We start from the raw sequence: 25,016 nt of genomic DNA, 5'->3' as shown, positions 1-25,016 counted from the left end.
TCTAGAATGTTCTTATACTGTTACATATATATATATATTTGCACTTACCAAAATGTATAGCTGTAGTTTGCCTAGTTTTTTTTTTTTAAGAAATGGTATCCTACTTCAGACGTCACTCTAGAACTTGCTCTTTTCACTAAACAATGTATTTTTGATATCTTTCTTTATGGGAGGTATAAGTCTACAGATACTTCTTTTGTTTTTTAATTTTTTGCTGAGAAAGTTTCACCCCGAGCTAGCATCTATTACCAATCTTCCTCTTTTTGTATGTGAGCCACTGCGACAGCATGGCCACTGACAGACGAGTGGTACAGGTCCACACCTGGGAACTAAACTTGGGCCGCCCAAGTCGAGCACGCAGAACTTAACCACTAGGCCACCAGGACTGGCCTGATATAGATACTGCTTTTACATCCTCAAAGATCTGTTTCTTTTGCCCACCTGTAGATCTATCCATGTTGATCCGTATACTATATGGATCACCAATTTTAACTGCTGTAAATATTCCATCCTATGAATGTATGACATTTTATTTATCCATTCCCCCATTGAGAGACATTGGGTGGTTTCTAATTTTTCATAAAAATAAACATTTCTGCAATTAAAATCCTTGACCATGAATACTTGTAGCATGTGAAGCTCTTCTCTAGGATACTGGCTATCAGAGAAACTGCTGTGCCATAATGTGTGCTGTTTTCTGTTTAAATAGGCTCTCCACAGTAGCTCTGTTAAATTTACATTCCCATTTCCCCACAACCCTGTCTGCACTTGACTTGTAGAATTAAATCTTTTTTTTTTTAAAAATCCCTACACCACAGTTAAATTATGACTGTATTCTCTGGGCGCAGTTTGGGTGACCCGCCTGACATTTATGTGGTCTGAAGCAAGATGGCCTCGGATAATCTAAGCTTTGCAGTTGGCTCACTGTACTGACCATCCTGGGAACGGGCACTGCTTCTCAGAGATAATTCAATTAGCATTCGAATTCTCTTTTCTTCCTGCCTACCGAGACCTACAAGGAAAAGGCAGTGAATGGGTTACGTGGCTGACTACCAACTGAGAAATACAAGGGGCTCAGGTGACACTAATAGCTCTTTGGCGGGAGCTTGCCTTACTTTATTAACTTACCATGTGTGTGTCAGGAGTGGAGGTAAGTGCACTTAAGGAGTCAGTGGATTCAGAATTAAGACATAAAAAGCTAGAAACACAGAGACTCTGAACAATGATCTTGGTGCTGCCACCAAGTTGCCACCTTGCCTTGTATAGAACACCTCTGTGAGTGCCTCCAATTCCCCAAAAGCCAACATAGCCAGTTTCCTTTTCAAGAATGTCTAGAGTCGAGTGGGTTTTCCTTCCTTTATAAAAAGTAAAACTTAGGAAGAAAAAATGTATCTTCACATAAACATAATCACTCTAATGTTGTTGTCTAGTTCCTTCTATCTTGTTTTAAAATACAGGTTTCATTTGTTTTTACTACACAGCTGGGATCTTATTATATAAACTATGATTTTTTTCATTTAATAATTTAGATGTCTTCTGTGTTACTGTATTCTTTTCAGAAACATAGTATTTAACAGCTGCATGCTCTCCTACCATTCCTTTATACCTGGACATTTAGGTTTTTGCTACTATAAATATGTGTACTATACTATAGTGTTTGTATATATATATACTATAAATATAAATACAACATATTTTTGCTACTATAAATAATTCCTCATTCATTTGAAGTAATAACTACAAAAACAACCTTAGTGTACATTGCAGATAAAAGGCTACATAAAATGTTATATTCTTATTACAATAGTAATAAAAATTAGGATGACTGGGGTAAATGATCTTTAAAATGATTGAAAAAATCAAAAGAGATACTTTAAAAAGTGATTTATGCACACTTCTCACTGCAAAGATGAGGGGGCTGTTCTTTCTTTGGGTTTACCTGAGGCAGCCCGGAGAGGCATCCTGTCCTCACTCCCATTTTCGGTTCCTGGTGAGACACAGCCGCTGTAGATGAGAAAGGTGACAGGGGAGGTAGGACTGACTCACCCACAAAAGTCCCTCTGTGCAAGAGGCACGTTCTAATCCATGTTATTGCAAGCCAGGCTTTCCGTGCTACCCTCCAAACCCAAACATGAGGAAAGATTTTATTTTTAGTTGAGCACTGCACTGAATGAAAATTAATTCTTTCAAACTATATACGATATGATGTGCATATAAATCTTTATGTATGTTATGAAGCATAACAATAAATGAACATCCATGAAACCACCATCCAACTAGACTATTCCAATATGTTTCATCTTCCCTATCTTCCCTATCTGTCCCCTGCCTGCCCCAAAGATAACTACTACTTCATATATATATATATATTTTTTGAGGAAGATTAGCCCTGAGCTAACATCTGCCACCAATCCTCTTCTTTTTGCTGAGGAAGACTGGCCCTGAGCTAACATCCGTGCCCATCTTCCTCTATTTTATGTGGGACGCCTACCACAGCATGGCTTGCCAAGCGGTGCCATGTCTGCACCCAGGATCTGAACTGTTGAACCCTGGGCCACCGGAGCAGAATGTGCAAACTTAACTGCTGTGCCACCGGGCCGGCCCCTAGTCTGAATTTTATGTTATTTATTCCCCTGCCTTTTGAATAATACTTTTATCACATATGTACATATTTCTAAACAATATATAATTTGTTTTTATGTTTTGTTTTTGATCTTTTAAACAAAGGTGTAATATTATATGTGGTTTTATGCCACTTGCTGCTTTCACTCAAATGTTTGTTTATTATTCATCTGTATGGTTTTGTGTAACAAATAAAATGAATAAACTCTCTGTGTGGTTGCGGGTACCACAATTTATTTTTCCATTCTCTTGCAAGTGGTTGCTATGGACATTTTTGTTTCTATCTCTTGGTGAACAGATACATGAAGTGTGTATCCTAAGAGTGGAATTATTGGATCATAAAGGATGTGGTATTCAGGTTTAAAATATAATGTTGCACTGTGTAATGCTGACTTGCAAGTCTGAATTATGTCTTTGTTAGAACAGACTTAGCTTAGCATTAACAGCGACTATCCAGGCCCTTATACTATAGTCCTCAGTCTGGTTAGGATCTTTTTAATTTTGCTGGTTGGAAAAACAGGTGGCCTGCTTAAAGGTAAAGGAACAAGAATAAAATGGAGACAGTCCTTTCAGGCCTGGCAAATATGTAGCACTTGGGCTACCATGATCCCTGGCAGACATGGCTAATCAATCAGGCAACTCCTTCTTCCTGAACTCCAACTTGGCCTCAGAATCCTTTCTAGCTGGGTGCTCCAGGCAACCACTACCAGTCAATCAAAACTGGTGTTTAAAGGGAAGCCTATTTGCCACCCCTTCTAGGTGTTTGGGTTGGGTGCTGGAAAGGGATGCAGGTGAAGTAGGTGGGTAAGTCTAATTTACCGAGGAGTTCTCTTTCACAGATGGGGTCTTTTAACGCGGATGAGACCCCAAGGGTGGTGGATGAGCTGTTAAAGGTTGCTCTCTGCCCCTCTTGCTCTCTCCTATGAGGCTTCCCAGTTCTGGGGAGGACAGTGAACCAAAACTCCACTATGCCTTAGCCCGAGTGATCCTGCTTGCTTCTACGTGAGGTGGGGTGAATCTGGGAATTCATAGTGCTGTCTTGCTCAGATATATATATATTTTAGACAATTTAGAAATTACAGAAAAATCAAAGTAAGAAAATAAAAATTCTTAGCATTCAGAGAAAACTGCTATTAGCATTCTTGTGTATACCCTTTCAATCATTTTATGCAAATATGATGCATATAAAATATTTTCTTGGTCCTGATGATTTCTAGTTAGGGTGGGAGTGGTGGGAGAAATATCACATTAAATTTATACCTTGATCATAAGACACATCCCTAAGTTCAAGGTATTAAAATATGGGGGAAGAGTTTAGTTTACAGTGAAAGGAATATGACACAATATAGTATTTTATCAATTCTAGGGTACATATTTCATTTTAACATTTCTGAAATCATGATGTATCCTACAATCTGTGGCTCATTATGGCTTAATTGGGAGCATTTCTTTTGTTTCTTAATGGTAAGTAAAAATGATGCATTTATTAATTGACAGTATTCTAGGTTCACTGTATTGTATACATTTTTTTCTCTGAAAAAAGTGGGATCATTGCGTAACTTATTTTTTTACTTCACAAATATGTTGTGAGCAACTTTCCAAACCATCATTATCCTTATAAACCATTTTTAATGACTGTATAGTATTCCTTTTGTTGACTCTTGTATATCAATTTTACAAGTGCCATATTTTCTATATAAAGGTTGTTTCCTACTTTTCCTAGTATATCTTTACGTACATCTCTGATTATTTATTAAAGATAAATTCCTAGAAGTATAAATTTTGGATTCAGAAGACGTTTGTGAGGCTCTTGATATAGATTTCTAAATCACCCCATCAAAGGCGATTATACCAATTTTTTCCACTAGCAATATAGCATTTGCCTCCTCATCCCAACCCTGGCCAACACAGAAAGCTATCTTTTACTTTTTTGTATTTTCCAACTTAATCTGTAAAAACTTACTTTAGTATTATTTTGTTTTTAATTTTTTTATTATTAGCGAGGTGAAAGGTTTTTAAAAAATATGTTTATGGGTTATTACATTTCTTCTTTTGTGACTTGTCTATTTTCTCTTGATTCCCTCATTTTAAATTATATGTGTAGCTCATTTGTTTTTTAGTCTTTAAGGTTCAGGACTTCTAAAGTGAATTCTTTTGTATCATTTTGGTTTCTTCACCTTTTTGATTTCATCTCTTTTGTAGTCCTCAATTAGTTTTGTCTTTCTTTAATTTTTCATTTCTCTCTTTTATCTTATTTTAAAAACTATCCATTTTTTATCTTACATGTGTCTTTTAAAATGATGTCTAAGCTTTCAGTTTCTTTTTATTTTAGTTTATTTTTATTCCAGTTACTTACTGTCATTGCATTCTTTCATTTTCCTTTTTTAGCTTCTTTAGTTTATTTTACGTCAAACAGAATGAAAAGATAAACGGTTTCAGTCTTAAGAGTGACTCAGGCCTTCAGCAAGGAGATTAGATCCTCATCTTTTCTCTGCTTGGTCTTGGAAGGACTCTTCCAGCCCTCGGAAGTAGAACCTCCATCTTTTCCAAACTGTAAATCAATCAGTCGATTAACCCAGTTGACCCATAGACTAAGATCCATGTGGCAAAACTGATCACAATATGAATAAGACCGCATCATCACCATCACCATCATCATTGTCTTCAAAAGATACCCATAGTTAAGAGATCCAGGGCCAAACTGGAGCAGACTCAGAAGAATGGACCAGGTGAAGGAATTTGAAACATGTTTTATAGTAATGTCAGAGAACTTCTTCTCCTGATAGCCATCTAACAAATAATGATGGTCATTTGCAAGAAAGATGTTTCTGAATTCTTTTTTGTTCATTGACAGAAGGGTGAGAACTAGGCACCTTGAGCAGAAGTTATGGAGTCACATTTCAGGTCAAAATGGGGTGTCGTGGGGAATGCTAGTCAGAGCTCAAGCCATTTAAGAATTAGGTAGGCACTGAAACCCTTACCTCTAGAGGTACCACTTCATGATATGTCAAAATGTAGTTTTTTTCTTTTCAAGATTTTATTTTTCCTTTTTCTCCCCAAAGCCCCCCGGTACATAGTTGTGTATTTTTAGTTGTGGGTCCTTCTAGTTGTGGCATGTGGGACGCTGCCTCAGCATGGCCTGACGAGTGGTGCCATGTCTGCGCCCAGGATCTGAACCGGCAAAACCCTGGGCCGCCGAAGTGGAGTGAGCGAACTTAACCACTTGACCACAGGGCCGACCCCCTCAAAATGTAGTTTTTGGTTACCACTTCGGAATGTATTTTTATAACTTTGCTTTTGAAATTATTAATTTCCAGTTTGCATTTCTTGTTTTTGTTTTAAAAAATTTTGGAACTATTAAAAGATGTTAGTCTCAAACCTTTTCCTGGGCTTCCTACAAACTTCTAGGCCCCTGACACTGAGCCACTATTGCCTAATAGGTAGAACAAGCCTGTCAGTACTGTCTGGAGATGGAAAGGGCTATCTCCAAGGTTGTGTATTTCTTGGTGACAACTTGGCAGAGATGGTGTATATACAGAGTCAGGCAATAGAGGAGAATTGAGTCCTATGTCCCTGAAGATCTCTTCTAGCCTGAGATTCTATAGCTTGCATGATTTCTTCCACATGCAAAGGATTCCAGCGCAGCAAGAGAGAGTGCTAGGCTAATATAGGAATGGAACTTGTTCTGATTATTATTTTATTTTAGCATCAAATACAAAATATGGCACAGGAATGGAGCTTGCGGGTAGTTCTAGGAGCCAAAACTACTATTTAATTATTCTTTTTTTAACAGTCCCAGATATCTTGAATTTGGGGTTTATCTGGCCTATGGGTTCCTAACCCGGGTGCATTGATCCTTAGCTAGGGAAACATCTATAATTGGAAGGTCACTTATGTAGACGTGCATATATACTTTTTATTTCTGGGGAGAAAGTTTATAGTTTTCATCACTTTCAAAATGGTCCCCAACCCAGAAGGTTAAACCCCATTGAATTTATTCAATCCTCGCTTACAGATAGGGCAACTGAGGCCTAGTGAGGTAAAAGGTCTTCCCAAGGTCACACAGGGGTAAGTCATGGGGCAGAACTGAGTCTCTTGGGATCCTGTCTAGTCATCATCTCTTACCGCCTTCCTCCCCCACCAAGTGGGCCCAACATTGTCAACTTAATTTTCTTTTGTTCTTGTCAGTCTGATTATTAATATTTAGTCTTAATAAAAGAAACCGTACTCATCCATCAATTTCAGAAGAATCAAAATCTGGTTCTGGGGACTGAGAATGTTTAGATCCAGAAAGTCATAGCTAAGAAACAGGAACATACGTGTGATTACACAGGAAAAAAGGGCTTATAACAACAAACCAATGTGTTATTTTCCTACTGCTGCTGTGACAAGTTACCACAAATTTTAGTAGCTTAAACAACACAAATTTATTATGTTACACTTCTGGAGGTGAGAGATTTAAAATGGGTCCACAGGGCTAGGTTTCCTCGACTTTTCTAGTTTCTACATGCTGCCTGCATCCCTGACTGTATCTTCAAAGCCAGCAGCATAGCATCTTCTCCTCCTCTGACCTCTTGCCTCCTTCTTATATAGACCCTCGTGATTACATTAGACCCACCCAGGTAATTCAGGATTACCTCCTCATCTCAAGGTGCTTAATCTTAGTTCCATCAGCAAAGTCCCTTTTGCCCTGTAAGGTAACATATTCACAGGTTCCAGGGTTTAGGACTTTGACATCTTTGGGTGCTATTACTCAGCAAACCACAACCAATAATATGAATTTCCCGTTAATCCAATTCATTATCCCAGGATAGTGGACTTTTTTTTAAGGTTTTTAAAATAAAAACTTGACCAGCTCCTAAATGATTCTCTTTAAGTAATCTAAAGTGCATAACAATGTTTTGGTCAACCATAGACCTCTTATATGACTGCAGTCTTCATAAGATTCGTACCACGTAGCCCAGGTGTGGAGTAGGCTACACCATCTAGGTCTGTGTAATTGCACTCTGTGATGTTCACACAACAATGCAATTGCCAGAGGACGCATTTCTCAGAACGTATCCCTGTCAAGCAACGCACGATTGTATATATGTTGTGTGTGTAGGAAAAAACAGACAAGAACATGAGAAAAAGTAGAGTACTTTAAAAGAAATTACTGTCAGCCAGGCTTTCTTTGAAAATCAAGCTGGTTATGACCTTCTTCAGGGCAAGTGGAGGCAACTGGGCTTTTAGCCCATTTAATTCTATGTGGGCCTCCTGTGGGAACGCCAAGATTAGCCATGGTATACGCACAAACACGTGTGGCCTTTAATCTGCTAACAGCTGGTGGGTGGGTGGTGGGGACAAATGATGCTATAAATGGAAATACTTTAATAAAGGGATTAGAAAAATTCCTGAACAGTTAGTTCAGAATAGGAATGAGTAACTGTTTGTTAAAGTATTCAGGTTATAGCCTTAAACGTTTGCGTTTGATGTTGAGGATAACCACAGTAGATTTAGAAATATATGTTTAATTTGACAGTTTCAGCTGTGGAGGTAAGATTTATTAATATGTCACATGACCTGTTGTGAGTTGTATTGCTACATTTTACTAAATAATCCTTAAATGCAGAAGTTTGGGAATAATCGCCTTTTAAATAGATTAGATCAAATGCCAGGTTGTCTGCATAACAATGTCATCTTCACTCATTTGCATCTGGAGATGTGTTTTGAGCACGGAAAGTGGGATGAGGTCACAGCTAGAGTATGAAAATGCATACAGGTCTGAGTGTGGTGCATGAACCTCGTCATGTGAATTGTGGCAGAGAGAATCTTGGGTATTGCTATTTTAATAAAAGGGATGTTAAAAATAAACAGGCAATCCCTAGGCCTGATCTAAGGAACCAGGACCACCTAACTTCTTATGATAAGGTATGTAACAGTGCCAACGTAAATCTGATGATGCCCCTCAAGGGTTGACATTAGCCATTTAAAAATGACATTCGGTAGATGCCATTGGGAAAAGAAAATGAGTGTACCAACTCTGGCTGTGTTTCTCCTCTCTGCAAAAGCCTTCAGTGGCTCCCCTTTCCCTGCAGAATAAGGATGTGCTACTGAGAGTCAGATTCCAGGTCCCCACAGTCTGGTCATCCTTCCAGCATTATTTCCCAAAACAATGCATCCTATGATCTCATCAGCAGCTATTCCTGCCTCCTATACATGCTCACCCCCTCCCATAGAAGCCTTGAAGCCTTGAAGCTTTTGACTCGTGCCAGTGCCTCTCAGTGGAAGAACTTGACACTCTCTGAGTACAACCTCAGCCCATGTTTAGAGGTTCAGAACAATGCCTACCCAGCACCTACGTGTTTGCCTTTCCCAAGTCCTTGCCTCCTCAACCTCAGTGGGAATTAGGTCTTCCTTCCTTTAACCCACCAGCGCTCCTGGATGACATGCCTCACCTTACTGACATGTGTTTATGTCCTAGCCCAGCCTGGGGACTGCTCAAAGGTGAGATTGTGTCCTGTTTATCGTAAGTCCTAGCCCAGCCTGGGGACTGCTCAAAGGTGAGATTGTGTCCTGTTTATCGTAAGGCCGTCTATCACCTGGTTCCATGCACAGCACGTAACAGATGCCCAATAAATACTTGTGGAAGGAAGGCAGGGACAATGGAAGGAACATGGAAGGAAGGAGAGAAAGAATTTAAAATATTGTGACGTTCTCTAGTTGCTTGAGTTGAGGGATGGGATGTTCTTTAAGAGACATCCCCTCCCCTTCAAATTTTGAGTGGAGACCTCCTGGCAGGCTGAGAGTTTTTAAGCAGCCCAGGAAGCCAGGATTGTTTGTGTAGGCCTCTCTGGCTGTGTTTTTGAAGGGCTTGTCCACCTTGCAGGCGCCTTCTCTTTGCATTTATCTGTCCAGTTACTGGTTATTTCCATACAAGGAGCTGAGCAGCAGCTGCCTTTCCAACCCTCTTGACTCTGACAGATGACATAGGCCAGGACAGGGCTGCAGAGCAAGGAGTGAGAGGGGACCCACTGGCTGGAGCAGGGCCCACTCAGGGCAGCAGGCAAAGCAGGTGGGCTTGGTGGCTTCCTCCGCTTCTGTGCTGGGAGCAGTGTCAGGCATGGGGGACCCCTATGAGAATAACGTCCCTGTGAGGAAAGTGGTCACAACTACCCTAAAGGGTTGTTGTGGAGGTTTAACAATAGAGAATCGCCAAAAGCATTTCTGAAAACTGCAAAGCGTATGTAAATGGGAGTTAATATCCTCTTGTGGGGACTCGAAAAATGAGACTAGGCGGAGAAATGAGACTTGCTGAAGGTCACCCTGCTAAGCCTGGAATCTTTCTCCTGGAATCCAAAAAGTGGTTCTTGGACTTCATGTCTTTTCGACACTTTCTTTCACTGGGGGAAGTAAAGAAGAGGGGGTACTTCTGTCAAGGAAGTACCCTCCCCCCCCACAGGGGTTCTCTCCTAACTGGGAGGTCTTCTTCTCTGGCGGCTGCTTGAGAGTTAGTGGATACCGGAGAAGAGCAGGGGCTCAGACATCACCTCTCCACGTGCCAGATGGATGGTGGACCAGGCTGACGTCTACTGAGAGCCCATGCTGTGCCAGGCTCCCAGCTGGCTCTTTTGCACATTATTCCATTGAACCCTCAAAATCACTGTTAGAGTGGTTACAAAATTACAGATTACAAAATTTCTTTGTAATTTTCTTGCTTGAACTTTTTAAAATAGTAAATACGTTTCATTAAAAAGTAATAGTCTAGGGGCTGGCCCGGTGGCATATTGGTTAAGTTTGTGCACTCCACTTTGGTGGCCTGGCATTTGCAGGTTCGGATCCCAGGTGTGGACATACACACAGCTCATCAATCTGTGCTGTGGTGGCATCCCATATACAAAGTAGAGGAAGATTGGCATGGATGTTAGTTCAGGGACCATCTTCCTCAAGCAAAAAGAGGAAGATTGGCAACAGATGTTGGCTCAGAGCCAGTCTTCCTCACACACACACACACACACACACACACACAGAAGTAATAGTCTAAAAGATGTCAAGGTGTAAGTGTTGCTATTCCCATTTTCACATAAGGAAACCAAGCTCTCAGAGAGGTTAGGGTCCTTGCTCGAGCTGAGAGAGCCAGTAGACACTGAAATCAGGAGCTGAACCCAGCTCTGGCCAACTCCACCTCTGACCTTCCGTCTGGCCACCAGTGAAGGGAGATGGAGACCAGAAGGACAGGCTTTTTTTCTTTTAAACTTCCCATTCCTGCCTTCATGACATTTCCCTGCATACCCCGCAAAAGGAGCAGGATTTAGGTTTTCCCTTATCTCTATATTCTTGCTACTAGAGTTACAACATCAGCATCACCTGGGAGCTTGTTAGAAATGCAGAGTCTCAGGCCCCACCCCAGACCTACTGAGTTAGAACCTCAATTTTAACTAGACCTCTGGCAATGTGTATGCACACTGGAGTTTGAGGAGCGCTGCTCTGCATCAGACCTGCCCTCCTCCTTGTTCCCAGCTCCAGCCTCGTTTATGGCTAAGCCTCAATGGCAGGTGAGGTGGTGAAGAGAAAGGTCAGCCTCATCCAGATCTAAATTAGGAGATAACTCACAACGCCTCTCAGGTTTCACTGGCTTTTAAAACTTACCTCTAGGCCCTAGTAAATTGTAGAATGGAATATAAAAGAGGTGTGTGAGCCTGCAGAGGATAGTTTGGTGGTCAACATTTGGAAGCCACTATGAGAAAAAAAAAATCATTCCAAATTGACCATATTTTCTTTTTATGAAAAGTAATTAAAAGCTTATTATAGCGAAGTGATTGTAAAGAATCTCATGAGACAATATGATGGTGAGATATTATGGAACAGGTGGTTGAATTGATTCAAGGCCTGATAATTGATTATGTCAGTGATGTTAACATCTCTCTATCACCTAGCCTCCGGCCACATCTGTAGTGCAGCTTGGGGCTCTGTCTCCAGCCTTCTCCTGGTCAAGGTGGTTATTAGTGACTCTGAGGACACGAGGGGCATTCCACTGGAAATTCTTACGGATATAATATACCTACAGTTCATGGTGGATAGATTATTCTATAATCAGGCTCTGTTAGAAATGTATTTAGTCAGTTAACGGGAGCCTGGAGGTAAGTGTCAGGACAGATGTAGTCTTTCCCTTTGAGCCAGGGTAGGAAAATTTGCCCCAGTGACCTCACCGGCAGTGTGGACCAAGGAGAAGGAAGCTCTGGAAGTCCGTCCCCCGGCCCCCCCAGTGCAGGCAGTGGGGGACATTATCTGAACAGAATTTAAAAACAGTAACAAAACCAACTAAAAGTTGATCTGCTTTTTATTGTCACCATGCACCAGCAATTCTAAACAATGTCAGGGATAAAATACTCTTCCTCAAAAAAAATCTACTTCGGTTGCTGTTGAGTAAACTTCACATTAGCATATTTAAAAATTATGTTTCCTTTAATAAACGTTGTGTTCTGCCTGGAAGTTACTTCAGAGGACTCTCAGGCGTATGATCAGCCCCTAACACACGTGCACTCGGCAACACGTGTTCGTTTGGAGAGTAAGTTCTTAACGTTCAGAGTTGTTCAGCTTACGTTGGCCGCAGTGCACGTCTCCAGTCCCTGTGATAGCACATCCTCCTGAGTTTAAGTATATTAGAAATAAACAGTGCTCGTAAAGATGAAGAAGCAGAACCTCTGTTATTCTAGGTGGCCACCTGGAGTTTTTATTTGTATTTAAAATTTAAAACACAATGTGAGAACTGTGAAGTGCAATATTTTTGTTTGGTAAGTACAAAGTCCAATTTTCACATATAATATGTATATTTATGTGAATATATGTGTGTGAATAAAAATATGAGGGTATTATGCTAGAATGTTCTAAAAATATCAACTTGAGTGTAAAATATTAGAGTAGTTCCAGTGTGAAGTTGTTTTCTGCTGGGTGTCCCTGGAGCAGACAGGTGTGGAGGTCCAAGTGACAAGTTCCAAGTGATGGCCAGCACGATGGTGCTTGCTTCTAACTGTGCCCTCTCAGACCATTTCCTGGCTGTCCTCCCTCCTGCCTTGGTTTGTCTCCCTGGTCTGGTCCTGATATCCCAGAGGTGGGCAATGCTCCTCCTTCCCCTTCCCAACCTAAGACATGCTCAGATTTGCAGATGACTCAAAGCTTAGCACAACGATATAAATGACGACAGTAAACATTCAAAATGATCTGGACAGTTTGGAATGCTACCCTGAAAGCAATCAGATAGGGATAAGGGTGAAGACCTCACTTCCGGTTAAAAAATTCAGTGTTGTGAAGGAATTTTGGGCAGTTATGGCTATATTCACTATCTTGATTGTGGTGATGGTTTCATGGGTATATGCATATATCAGAGCCTATCAAATTAAACATTTTAAACATGTGTAGTTTATGTGTGTCAATTATACCTCAATAAAGCTGCTTTAAGAATGCAACGCCACGTGGACAAACAAAGGGAAACTCTGACTTGGCTGCAGGATCTTTGAGAAAACTCGGGAGGTTCTAGTGACTATATTTGTAATTTGACATTAAATAAATGTGAATTTTTTGCTAAAGAAGCTAATGGAAACATGATGTCCAGATCCAGGAAGTTGAGTAGCACCACACTTGGACATTCTCTCTGTCCTGGGCCCCATAATTATAAAGTGTTGTGACCCAGGGTCCCACCCTTGAATGGCCAGGAGACAAGAGTTGGCGCCTCATTGGGATCCCAATTACTTGGGTTCTTCAGCAATCTAGTCCCTGCTAATGAATTTCACATTCCTACCAAAGAATGCAGTCCTGACTTGAGACAGATGTGAGAAATTCCTAGCTCCCCATCTCTGGGGGTTTGGAGATTCCACTAAATGGTCAGGGTCTTGTGTGAGCCCACATGTTCTATTCTGCTGGGGCACTCATGACAAATGACCTTCTCAGTACCCTCTGCGGCATAGTTATGAAGGGCTGTTTATTCTGTGCAATTCTAAGTATGCTAGTGTAATTCTACTCTTCGTCTCTCATTAAGAAAGCTTAAGGGGATGCAAGGGAATGAGGAAGACATTATTATAAGAATAACCTTGAATCTGCTCTAACTTATAAATAAGCACTAACCTTTCATGCCCTTGAGTATTTTATGATGAATAACAGATTACTAGCAATGCACCTCACAGCAGGTGGGACACAGAGGTATGTTGAGCTGGCCACTCAGAGGCTGAAAACTGCCTGGACTCTAGGAAGCCCAGGACACAGCTTAGAGCAGTAGCCTGTGAGGTGCCTTTGGCTTGGTGTTCTACCTTCTCTCCATCTCTTGATGTTGTCCTGGGTCTTTGGGCTGGTCCTTGAGCCTGACGACCTAGCATGCCCCTGGATCTTGCTTGATTGCCCTGTTACACTCACCTTCCTTTGGCTTCAGGGATCTGCCGTAGGCACATAAGAGACCCCCAGCATGGTGTGAGATCTCCAGAAACCGTGTTGTACAAGCAACTGTTGCAGGAGCTTGGAGTGTTTAACTTGGAGAAGGGAAATGAAGAGGCAACGTGGCAGTGGTCTTCAAATTCTTGAAGAACTGACCTGACCAGGCTTGTTCCATTGGACAAGGATCTAAGAGGGCCAAAATAGAGTTCAGGAAGGCAAATGCAAGCTTAACACAAGGAAGAAATCTGCAACAATTAGGACTGGCCAACAACGGACTAACTTATCTTGGAAACAGGAAGCTCTTTTTCACTATGGGAATTAAAAAAATATATGGTCAGGGATGGACACAAGGGATTTCTGTACATGTACGTTCTGTTGAAGGTCTTCCTTCAGGCTCAGAGTTCTGTGATTCTAAAAATCTCTGTTTTCTTATACTTTGGAGATCCCTGTTTAGTCTGTCAACTCCAACTTGAGTTTACAAATCCACTTTCTCCCAGGGAGCTCAGCACTTCCCTGCATGTCGCTAAACTTGTTTTCATCATGTCTCTGCTTCAGTGGCCAGGATTTCTCTTCCCCACATTACAAGAGCATGAAGTTAGGGTCTAGAGATATTGCGCATCACACCAGATTTCACTCGTTCTGGGTGTTATGTTATGTCTTGAAATACGTTTCCTTCCTGCTAACCTATGGCCTTTTCTGTTTGAGTGGTGAGTTTAGCAAAGGGAGACATGAGACTCTCTAATGGGAACACGAGGAGGCCGGAAGCAGAGGATAAGGAACCTCATCTTCCTGCGTCTTTCTCCCTCACCCATTGAATGGGCGGGCATTATTCTTCCATACCACTTCTCCTCTCTCTCTGATCCAGGAGAATATACCAGATAACATCAGTGACATGAGTCACCTTGTAATTCTTACTGCTGCAAAACGCAAAGAACTACGATATATATCATAACAGGTAGATCTCATTTTGTGTAAAATATATCATGTTTCATGTCCTATCATATTCTAGATAGTTATGATTTTTTTTATTCTTTGGGGAAAGGGACAGCATATTTCAACAAAAAGAAGAACACGTCAGGCAAAATCTCCCCTCCCATGCCACGGTACCAATAACCTGTGACTTTTGGCAAGGGGACCATGAGGAATTTCCACCTACTTCCTTGGCCTAGAAGACTTCCGGGTTCCTCAAGTATCTTCTCCAATGTGTTTCAGGAATACTCTATGCCTCTTCTATCATCGTGCTTCCCACGCTGCATGGTGATCGCAAGTTCAATTTTTCCTCTGGCAACTTGTGGTATTTCCAGTGCCTGACAGATATGGGTTGTAAATCTACACTTGTTGAATTAAATTGAAGAGCTTCTATGCAGAGTATAATAGTGTCCCTTACCTTGGGTTCACTTAAAAACATCTGCTAAAAGAACACTTACAGCTAGAAGGGATATTTGGAAGACCAAGCCCCTCATTTTGAAAGGTGGGACTTGGAAGCTTGGAAAGACAAGGATAGCCCACTGAGCCACTACCCAAACCCTGGTGTCCTGATGGCCAGTGCAGTACCCTTTCCACTGTGCCCCCAACAATCACGTGTTTTCTCTCTCCATTTCCAGCCTCGTTAACTTCGTGTGCCACACCTGCTTCAAGAGGCAGGAGAAGCTCCATCGCTGCGGGCAGTGCAAGTTTGCTCATTACTGTGACCGCACCTGTCAGAAGGATGCTTGGCTGAACCACAAGAATGAGTGTTCGGCCATCAAGAGATACGGGAAGGTGCCCAATGAGAACATCAGGTCAGAGCTGGGCCCTGGGGGTGGTGGTTGGGATTCTCAAATGTCAGGCTTGGGTAACAGCAGTGACAGCATTCCCAGGCCCAAGGAAGCTAGGCTGAGTGCAAATCAGGAAGGAACCTCAGCGAAACTGCATTTGGTCCCTTCTTCTGCACACTCCCTTCAGGCACGGGAGCCTGTCTAAGAGGATGACAGGGTGTCTACAGCAGTGGTTCCAAGCTGCAGCCACTGGCTGGAGCTGGCTGCAGACCCATCTGTATGTCTCCCTGAGGTTTACTTTTTAAAAAATTGATCTTCCAACGTTAAAAAATTGAGAAATTTCACATTAAAATAATTAAGGTTTCTGGCTTCTCTTTAACAGAAAAAATCTGAAGATTTGGCAAAATGAGCTGGAGCTCCACAGCAACCACTTCCTTTAAAAAATATAGGCTTTTCAGGGCTGGCCCTGGTGGTGCAGCAGATAAGTTCGCACGTTCTGCTTCGGTGGCTAGGGGTTCACCAGTTTGGATTCCTGGTGCAGACCTACGCACTGCTTGTCAAACCATGCTGTGGCAGGCATCCCACATATAAAGTAGAGGAAGATGGGCACGCATGTTAGCTCAGGGCCAGTCTTCCTTAGCAAAAAAGAAGAGGATTGGCAGCAGATGTTAGCTCAGAGCTAGTCTTCCTCAAAAAGGAAAAAAATATGGGTTTTTAAGTCACCACAGCCCCACCAGTCCTTGTGTACTGCCCTCTGCCTCATTACCCCCCAAAGGCATTTGTGTTTGCCACAGTAAGTGGCCTCCCCTGGTGGTCATCACCAGAAATCTTTGGGCCAATACCTGGGGAGCCCCAGTCCAAGAGCTCCCAAGTGCTTGAGGCTTCTCCAGGTAGGGCCTGGTGCTAGGCTGCAGGTAGGAGCCTGTGAAGGGAAGATGGAGAAGGGAAAATTGGGAGCAATTTCACTGTGTGTGTAGCATGTGAAATTTAAGTACAGAAAGGAATCATCACGTCCTAGTAATTTTTAGGAAACTGCAAAATGAAATGGCTCAATCAGCCTCCCCACTCCGTTTAGTTCCATCTATTGAAAACCAACTTCTTTTTTTTTCTTTGCAATTTAAAAGTTTTTAAAAAAAATTTAGCTTTAAGAATAATTGACATATAACATTATAAGATATTTAAAGTATACATCATGTTGATTTGATCTATATATACATTATGAAAGAATACCCCCTATCTAGTTAATTAACACATCCATCACCTGACATATTTATCTTTTTATTTTTTTTGGTGAGAACACAAGTTCCACTCTCAGCAAATTTCAATTATACAACATAGTGTTATCAACTATAATTGCCATGTTTTACATGAGATCCTCAGACCTTATTCATCTTATACCTGAAAGTTTGTACCCTTTTACCAACCTCTCCCTATTTCTCCCACCCCCAGCCCCTGGCACCACTTTTCCACCCTCTGTTTCTATGAGTTTGATTTTTGGCATTTTTTGAGATTCCATGTATAAGTAACACTGTGCAGTTCTTGTCTTTCTCTGTTTGGCTTGTTTCACTTAGCATAATGACCTCAAGTTCCCTCCGTGTTGTCGCAAATGACAGGATTTCCCTTCTTCTCATGGCTGAATAATATTCCATTGTAAATATATACCACATCATCTTTATCCCATCATCCATTGATGGACATTTAGGTTGTTTGCATATCTTGGCTATTGTGAATAATGCTGCAATGAACATGGGAATACAGATATCTCTTCGCTATCCTACTTAGTCTTTAAGGCCCAAAGCAAATGTTACCTCGTGAGATGGGGAGCTCACTCCCTTTATCTTCATAGTCCCAGTTGGTAGTTTCTTTTGATACTGAGTTGAAATCTGTCACCCATTCGTCTTTACTCTCTGAGCTTTGTGACTGTTTCCCTAATTTTTGGAGGCAGCAGACACCCTTCCCTGAGTCTTATTTTCCCCAGTGCTGTCCTGAGCTCCATGTGGGGATGCCTCAGTTCTTAGGCACCTGGCACCCCTAGCAGGGTGTCTCTGCAGAAATAACTCTGTGACCCAAATGAAAGGAGAAAGGGCCTGTGCTTTGCCAAGAGGGTACCTCCTCAGGGACTGGGCCTGCCCTCAGCCACCAGCCCCTCCCAGGTGCCTGGCCAGCATGCAGTCAGTGAGTGGCAGAGAGTCACCAAAGTGTCCCTCTGGACAGGGTTCGTCTTGTGTGCATGAGCTGCCTAACGGTTAACAAGGGGGCCCTCTCTGCTCTCACGGTGGAGTGCACCTCCGTGTCTCACTCTCAAAGCCCTGTGCTCTCTAGGGCTTCCTCCTGTCCCATTTTACCTCCTGTCCTCTTCCAGAGCCCTCTGCTCTAGCCAGGCCAGGCCCCTCCCTGCTTCCTACATATGCCAAGCCTGTGGCTGCCTCTGGGCCTTTGCTTATACTGTTTCCCCACCTACACTGTCTGCTCCACCTTCTCTATATCTAATCATTAAGGTTACGAGTCAGTTCATACATAACATAGACATCCATTACCTTACTTTGTCTTCCAAATATTCCGTCAGGGAATATACATTCCTTCTTTACTTGCGACTGGATAGCTTCAGGCAGGTCAAGTGATTTGCCTAGGGTCACACAGAAAGAAGTGGAAACAGCCTTGAACTCAGTTCGTTAGACTCCTTCTCCAGTGCTCCTCTCAGTTAGCCATGCTACCAGGAGAGACTCAGGCTGCCCCACTTCACAGCATCCCCAGGGCTGTCCAGTGGTCCCCTAGACTGCATGTGACCTGGCTCCTACCCACCTCTCCACCTTTATTTGCTCTCCACTCCAGCCACCATAGCCTTCTTGCTATTCCTCCATCCTGCCAAGCTCATCCCTTCTTCAGGGCCTTGTGCTCGCTGCTCTTTCCCTATCCGCACACAGCCAGTTCCTTCTGTTTGTTCCACTTTCAGCTCGAGTGTGCCTCCTCTGTGTCACCTCCCCTGATCACCATAGCTTCCCCTCCCCCAGCCACTCTCTATCACCTTACCTTATTTTATTTTCTGCATAGCACTAGTTTCAATTGTCTTTGTAACTTAGGTCTCCCCTTCTATAAAAGGCTTCACGATAGAGGAAAGTCAATCCGTCCAGTTCAAAACTGTATCTTGGGCCCGACACCATGCTGGGCATGCATTAGGCACTCTGTAAATGTCCATGGAGTGAACAAATGCAGTGGGGCCTCCCTAACCCTGCCCCCCCACAGGCTGGCGGCACGCATCATGTGGCGGGTGGAGAGAGAGGGCACCGGGCTCACCGAGGGCTGCCTGGTCTCCGTGGACGACCTGCAGAACCATGTGGAGCACTTCGGGGAGGAGGAGCAGAAGGAGCTGCGGGTGGACGTGGACACTTTCTTGCAGTACTGGCCGCCCCAGAGCCAGCAGTTCAGCATGCAGTACATCTCGCACATCTTCGGCGTGGTATGATTTCTCAGAAGGAGGCGTGGCGGTGAGGGTGGGGTGATACCTGGGATTGCCCAACTAAGAAGTTTCCAGAGGCTGCCAGGTCAGGGTCGGGAGGGGAGGCCAAGAGAAGGACTGGAGGGGGACAGAGGTCTAAAACGAAGTGCTCTCATCCGGGTCTCCGTCTTTCTGGACTTGCTTATTGTAAGGTCATTCCTGCCCTGGAAATTGGCATCCCACACACAGACTATTCATTATCTCTGAATGGTAGATGTGGATGGTGATTTACCTTCTTGTTTATCTGCGCTTTCTACTTTTTCTCCACTTTATATTGAAAACAAAGACCCAATCACCATCCCTTGCCCACCAGTCACTTGGGAAATAAGACCTTTCCTTTTCCCCGATCTGATGGGCAGGATGACAGGAGACCTGGAGTAGTGGGTGTGGAAGCCAGGGAGATGAGACTAGGGGTTTTTTGGAGGGTGCTTCCTTGGAGCAACAAAGTCAGGCCTCACAGGGCCATGAGACTCCAGGAGGTGGGAGCGGGAACCCGGTGGATCAGGAGGCTCAGAACTTGGGCTGTGGGGGTGGATATCTCCCATTTGGCAGGCCCGGCCCCTTCTGTGGTGCTGGGGAGTGGGCTGAGGAGGGGCGTGATAACAGTGTGATTACACTCAACGTTTTCTAAGTCCTCACCATGTGCCAGTGCTTCTGTAATAGTCAGAGTTCTCCAGAGAAACAGAACCAACAGGATGTCTATGTGTGTGTGGGTATATATATATATATATATATATATATATATATATATATATTTACAGTGAGAGAAAGAGCAAGAGAGAGAGAAAGAGATTTAATGAATTGGCTCTTGTGATTGTGGAGGCTTGGTAAATCCAGAATCTGCCAGTAGACCAGCAGGCTGGAGATCCAAGGGAAGTGTTGTGGTTTGAGTTCAAAGGCCGTCTGCTAGCAGAATTCTTTTTGCTCAGGGGAGGTCAGTCTTTATTCTATTAAGGCCTTCAACTGATTGCATGAGGCCCACCTACATTATGAAAACTCATCCGCTTTACTCAAAGTCTACCAATTTAAATGTTAATCTCAATCGAAAAGACGGCTTTACAGAAACATACAGAATAAGGTTTGACCAAATATCTGGATGCTCGTAGCCAGCCAAGTTGACACGTAAAATTAACCATCACAGCTTCCCATATATTATTTTATGAAATCTTTATAACACAAGGTGAAATCTGTGCTCCTAACATTCCTATTTTATAGAACAGAAAGCCTAGGCCCAGAGAGGTTACATGAATTCGAAAGGCCACACAGTGAGCTGGTGTCCAAGGAAGGACTAGAAGCAGTCTGTCTGGTGCCAGAGTTGCTTCTCTTAGCAGTTATGCTCCACAGTGTCAGGGTGAACGGGTGAAATAGCCCAATCCTGGGTATCCCTAAGGCAGTCTTGGGACTACAGCCACAAGATGGCATAATCACCAAAGTTGAGAGCTGAAAGAACCCGTAGAGATCATCTAGTCCAACTTACCCAACCTACAGATGGGAAAATTGAGGCTCAGAGAAGAAAGAAATTTGCTCAAGGTATTAGTGGCACTGAGAGATTGAACTTCATGTACTTGCTGAATGTCCGATGAGAATGAATGGAGAAATATCCAATATTCTCCAATATCTATAACAAATAGCTGTGTAAGTGCAAAATTTGCATTGTATTATATTATATATAGCATGTATTTATATATAAAGCAGAAATTTGTATGCAATTGTTAATGTATTCCAGGTTAGAATTATTCTTATGCATTTTTCATACCCTGAGAGCGGATATTTTGGATCTGTTTCTATAAAGAAGAACTTATTTTTAAGGAAAAGGAAATCAATTGAGTGCCACATACGTACTAACCAACTTGATTTGCTTCGCATTCGGAGATAAATGTTAAATGTTGCACTCATCAGATTTTAAAATTGTGAATAGGGAATATCAAATACTCACCAGACACAAAATAATCAAAAAAAGATGTCAATTTTATTTTATGAGCAGCTTGTAGGAGTTGAGGGTGGGTTGACAAAGGAAGCAGGGGAGACACACACACACACACACACACACACACATCATACACACAAAGCCGAGCAGGGCACAGAGAGAGAAACCAAGACAAATACTGGGGAAGACTTTTGTGAGATGCAGATATGGGAAAAGAGAGAGACTTCTCAGAATCAACATTTCCATCTTTAATCTTTTCAGGATACGGCTGCCCAAAACTTTCAAGGTGGCATTGCATTTTTGCAAATATGAGACTCTTCCCATGGTACTAACCTTGAGGGTCATTTGGAGACATGTAGAGAACAGGAAACTGTTTTATTTCTAGACTTTCTAAGCATCTCCAGGATGAGATCAGGTCTTCTATTCTTTTTTTAAACTTTCAGCAGCTAGGATGGTGTCCTGTCCGTAGTCTGTGGCTGTTAACTCTCTTTTATCCTTTCGTCTGGATAGATCAACTGCAATGGCTTCACACTCAGTGACCAGAGAGGCCTGCAGGCAGTGGGTGTGGGCGTCTTCCCCAACCTGGGCCTGGTCAACCATGACTGTTGGCCCAACTGCACCGTCATATTTAACAATGGCAAGTGAGTATGTCTTTAACTGGGGGTGAGGTGATGGCAATGGGGAGACTTTATGGTATTTTTTCCACGTGACCAAAGGCAAACCATTGAACCTGAACTAGCATGGATTTCAAATGGGCAGCAAATAGAAATTTCATCCTAGAGCCGTTGTGGATAGGAGAAAGGTAATGAGGAGGAGAGCAAAGAATTCCACATGGGTAATTTTTGAGTCTTTGCATGTTTCTTGAGGTTACCTAGATATGTTAGGTAAACTTCTAACTACTAGTTTTAAAACTTGAAGCCTGGGATTATCTGTCTAGAGGTCATTGCAGAACAGCATCACCTGAGAAGGTGCCTGACAGGTTCACATGTTAGTCAAGTTCTCAGCAGAAATCAGAAGGCACGCTGAGGGTTTACCCAAGAGAATTTAATAAAAGGACAATTTACAGAAGTGTGGGTAGAGCTTAAGAAACTGACAAGGAATAGTGAAGTGTTCAGGGTCTAGCAACAGCGTGAAACTGTTACCACCTCTAGACCCAAAGGGGCAAGTAGAGGAAGAACTGTTTCTGCAGCTGTGGCCGTAAGAGAGGGTCCTTTCCTCCCCCCACCCAACAGCTTGGCTGTGCCTGTAGAGAAACTAGGCACTGCTGAAAGCATGGTGAGGCAGAGAGATATCTAGTAGACTAAATACCCCAAGCTCTCTCCTTCTACCTTCTGATCTCCTCCTGTTGGCCAAACCCCAACCGGAAGCCAGGAGACAAAGGAACCTGGGTGATGAAGCCCTGAGAGGTCAGCCCCCTTGCCCCTAGATCAGGGGACAGAAGAGCAAAGAGCAGATCTTGAGGGTGGGGCACAAATGGAGAAGAGTCAGCCATCAGGATGAGCCCCTGGTCGTCCACGGCTCAGGCTGGGGAGGTTTGGGGGAATGGGTCCTGAGCAATACTATTTTTTTTGCTCTTAGAGCTGAGTTTTTATGACAGATTCAAGTTGACTCTGAGCCATCAACAATGAACAGTTTTCCCCAAAAAACTTCCTGGAAACCAAAGACAATGGTTTCTGATTCTCAGCCAAGAATTAAGCCTAAGCCCCAATATAGCAAGGATTTTGATTTTCGTTTTTCCTCCGATTTCTGGAAGGAAGGGCCCATATGACACTTGGCTCTTATGAAACTGAAAAAGTCACTCATGACAGGAAAGTGTATTTGGGACCCAGATGATAATCTTTCTTACCATTTGTGTTTCCCTTCCTGAGCCTCTTGGGATCACTGTCCTGGATCTCATGGAATCCACCCCAGAGAGGTGTTTTCCAGGGTTAGCCAGGTTGGCAGAGAGGATCAAATTCAGCCTCATATGAGGCTAGTCTTCCTGAATACTGTTTCCCTAAGCAGTGGTGACCCAGTGCTCCACTTGTCACTATGTAACAGCCGCGGGAACCTGGGAACCATTTCTTCAGAACATCTCTGGCGTCTGCTCTGGCTTCTTTGCATCTACTAATTCAGAGCAGCCATGTTTTACCTGGGCTTCTTGGCTGTCGTGCAAGACAAGGTGACTGCAGTCTCTGCTTAGCTGCCTGTCATAGTGGAAAGAACAGTGGACGTGGTGTTAGGAGCCCAGTTCTAACCCCAACAAATTTTACACACTACCTGTGTGACCTGACCAGTCTCCGTACTCAGTTCAAACTCTCCCCAAGATAGACATCAAAAGACGCAATGCTTGTTTGTTCAAGATGCCGGTTAGTGTGATAACAATAGCATCCCACACATTTTTTAGCACGCTACTTTCAAATGCACTGTCTCATGACCATCGCATTACCGGGTTACAGATGGAGAACACTGAGGCTCAGGGAAGAGAAGTGACTTGTCCAGGGCTGAGTGCCTTTGAACCTCTCATTCCAAATCCAGTGCACTTTCCACTATCCAGGCTGCATCTTGTCAAGTGAGCCCAGCTAGAAGGGGCTGGGCTGGAGGTGGTTGTGATGGCCAAAGCTTTGATTGCATAATCTGAAATGCTGTGCACCTTTGCTAGCCGTACGGGATCAGCCAATGGTAACGATTTCCATTCGGGTGTCTGTTTTGTCTTTCAGTCATGAGGCAGTGAAATCCATGTTTCACACCCAGATGAGGTGGGTCAGTCTTTGCAAACATCCCTGCTCCTCTGACCCATCTCCCTCACTTGCCCAGTTTGCCGGGGCTGCCCCTTTGCAAGACTCCTTGGCTGCTGTCCATCCATAATGTCTTTCTGCACCCCAAAGTCTCGTCTTTGCCGAACGCTGTATTTTTAATGCATTTGTATTAATCATTTTTTCCTCACCCCCCCGCCACCTGCCATGCCTTTGCTGTACTTTTCTTCCTTTCTTCCCCCTCTTTCACTCCTTACTTCTCTCGCTCCTTCAACCTCAAAGCATGGCAGTCCCTTCTAGTCCACATCATCTTAGCAAAGACCTGCATTGTCCCTCTAAACGCTGCTGATCGTGAAATGAGGGCTGTTGACATTACTGACCTACTAAAAGACTGTGTGTGTTTTCATAACCCCCAACTTCTCACCCAGACTAGGGTCTGAAAATAGCATGCATAACTGTGATATTTTTGGTAAATATTTATTCATAGTATTCTATTTTCTGCTTCTGGCCAACTATGAATTAATGGTTTAGGTTAGATTTTACTTTTGGCTTTTCTTTTTTTTCCTTTTTTTTTCTTGAGGAAGATTCACCCTGAGCTAACATCTGTGCCAATCTTCCTCTATTTTGTATGTGGGGATGCTTCTACAGCATGGCTGATGAATGGAGTTGGTCCATGCCTGGGTTCTGAACCAGTGGACCCAGGCTGCTGAAGCGAAATGTGTGCAACCTTAATCACTAGGCCATGGGGTGGCCCCACTTTTGCCTTTCTTAATGACAACCAAATGGCCCCAGATGTGTCTTTTTCTCAGGTTGGACTTGAAAGTACTTGAAATGCTCTTTGGATTAGGAACAAAATGGCGCGAGGGAGTTTGGACTCTGGGAATGCTGGTGTAGGAGTGGTTGGTGCATCTGAGTCTGTGTTGGTGTGCGTTACACGTGACTTAAGAAGATTCATATCATCTCCTGGGCACTTGGTTCCACATCTGTAGAGGGAAGGTCGAGATGAGAGCATCTCTAGGGACCTTCCCAGTTCTAAGTCTCTGTGGCTCTGGTCTCTGTTCCTAATTTCTACAAGA

The 25,016-nt window shown here is 43.1% G+C and overlaps 1 protein-coding gene across 2 annotated transcripts in view; it reads left to right on the top strand.

The window, feature by feature from the left end:
* SMYD1 (SET and MYND domain containing 1) overlaps positions 1 to 25,016 on the top strand; it is a 44,075-nt gene that overhangs the window by 822 nt on the left and 18,237 nt on the right. Inside the window, exons 2-5 of one of the 2 annotated variants that reach the window (XM_070573676.1) lie at positions 15,630 to 15,806; positions 19,026 to 19,239; positions 21,716 to 21,846; positions 23,905 to 23,943. In XM_070573676.1, the coding sequence (XP_070429777.1) occupies positions 15,630 to 15,806; positions 19,026 to 19,239; positions 21,716 to 21,846; positions 23,905 to 23,943 (561 nt within the window). The remainder of the gene's footprint in view (positions 1 to 15,629; positions 15,807 to 19,025; positions 19,240 to 21,715; positions 21,847 to 23,904; positions 23,944 to 25,016) is intronic. The other variant, XM_008518657.2, reaches the window with a different exon arrangement.

This window comes from Equus przewalskii, chromosome 14 (assembly GCF_037783145.1).
Source record: "Equus przewalskii isolate Varuska chromosome 14, EquPr2, whole genome shotgun sequence".
NCBI classification, from domain to species: domain Eukaryota; kingdom Metazoa; phylum Chordata; class Mammalia; order Perissodactyla; family Equidae; genus Equus; species Equus przewalskii.
Note: the sequence above shows the minus strand (reverse complement) of the source record. Positions and strands in the feature narration are given on the sequence as shown.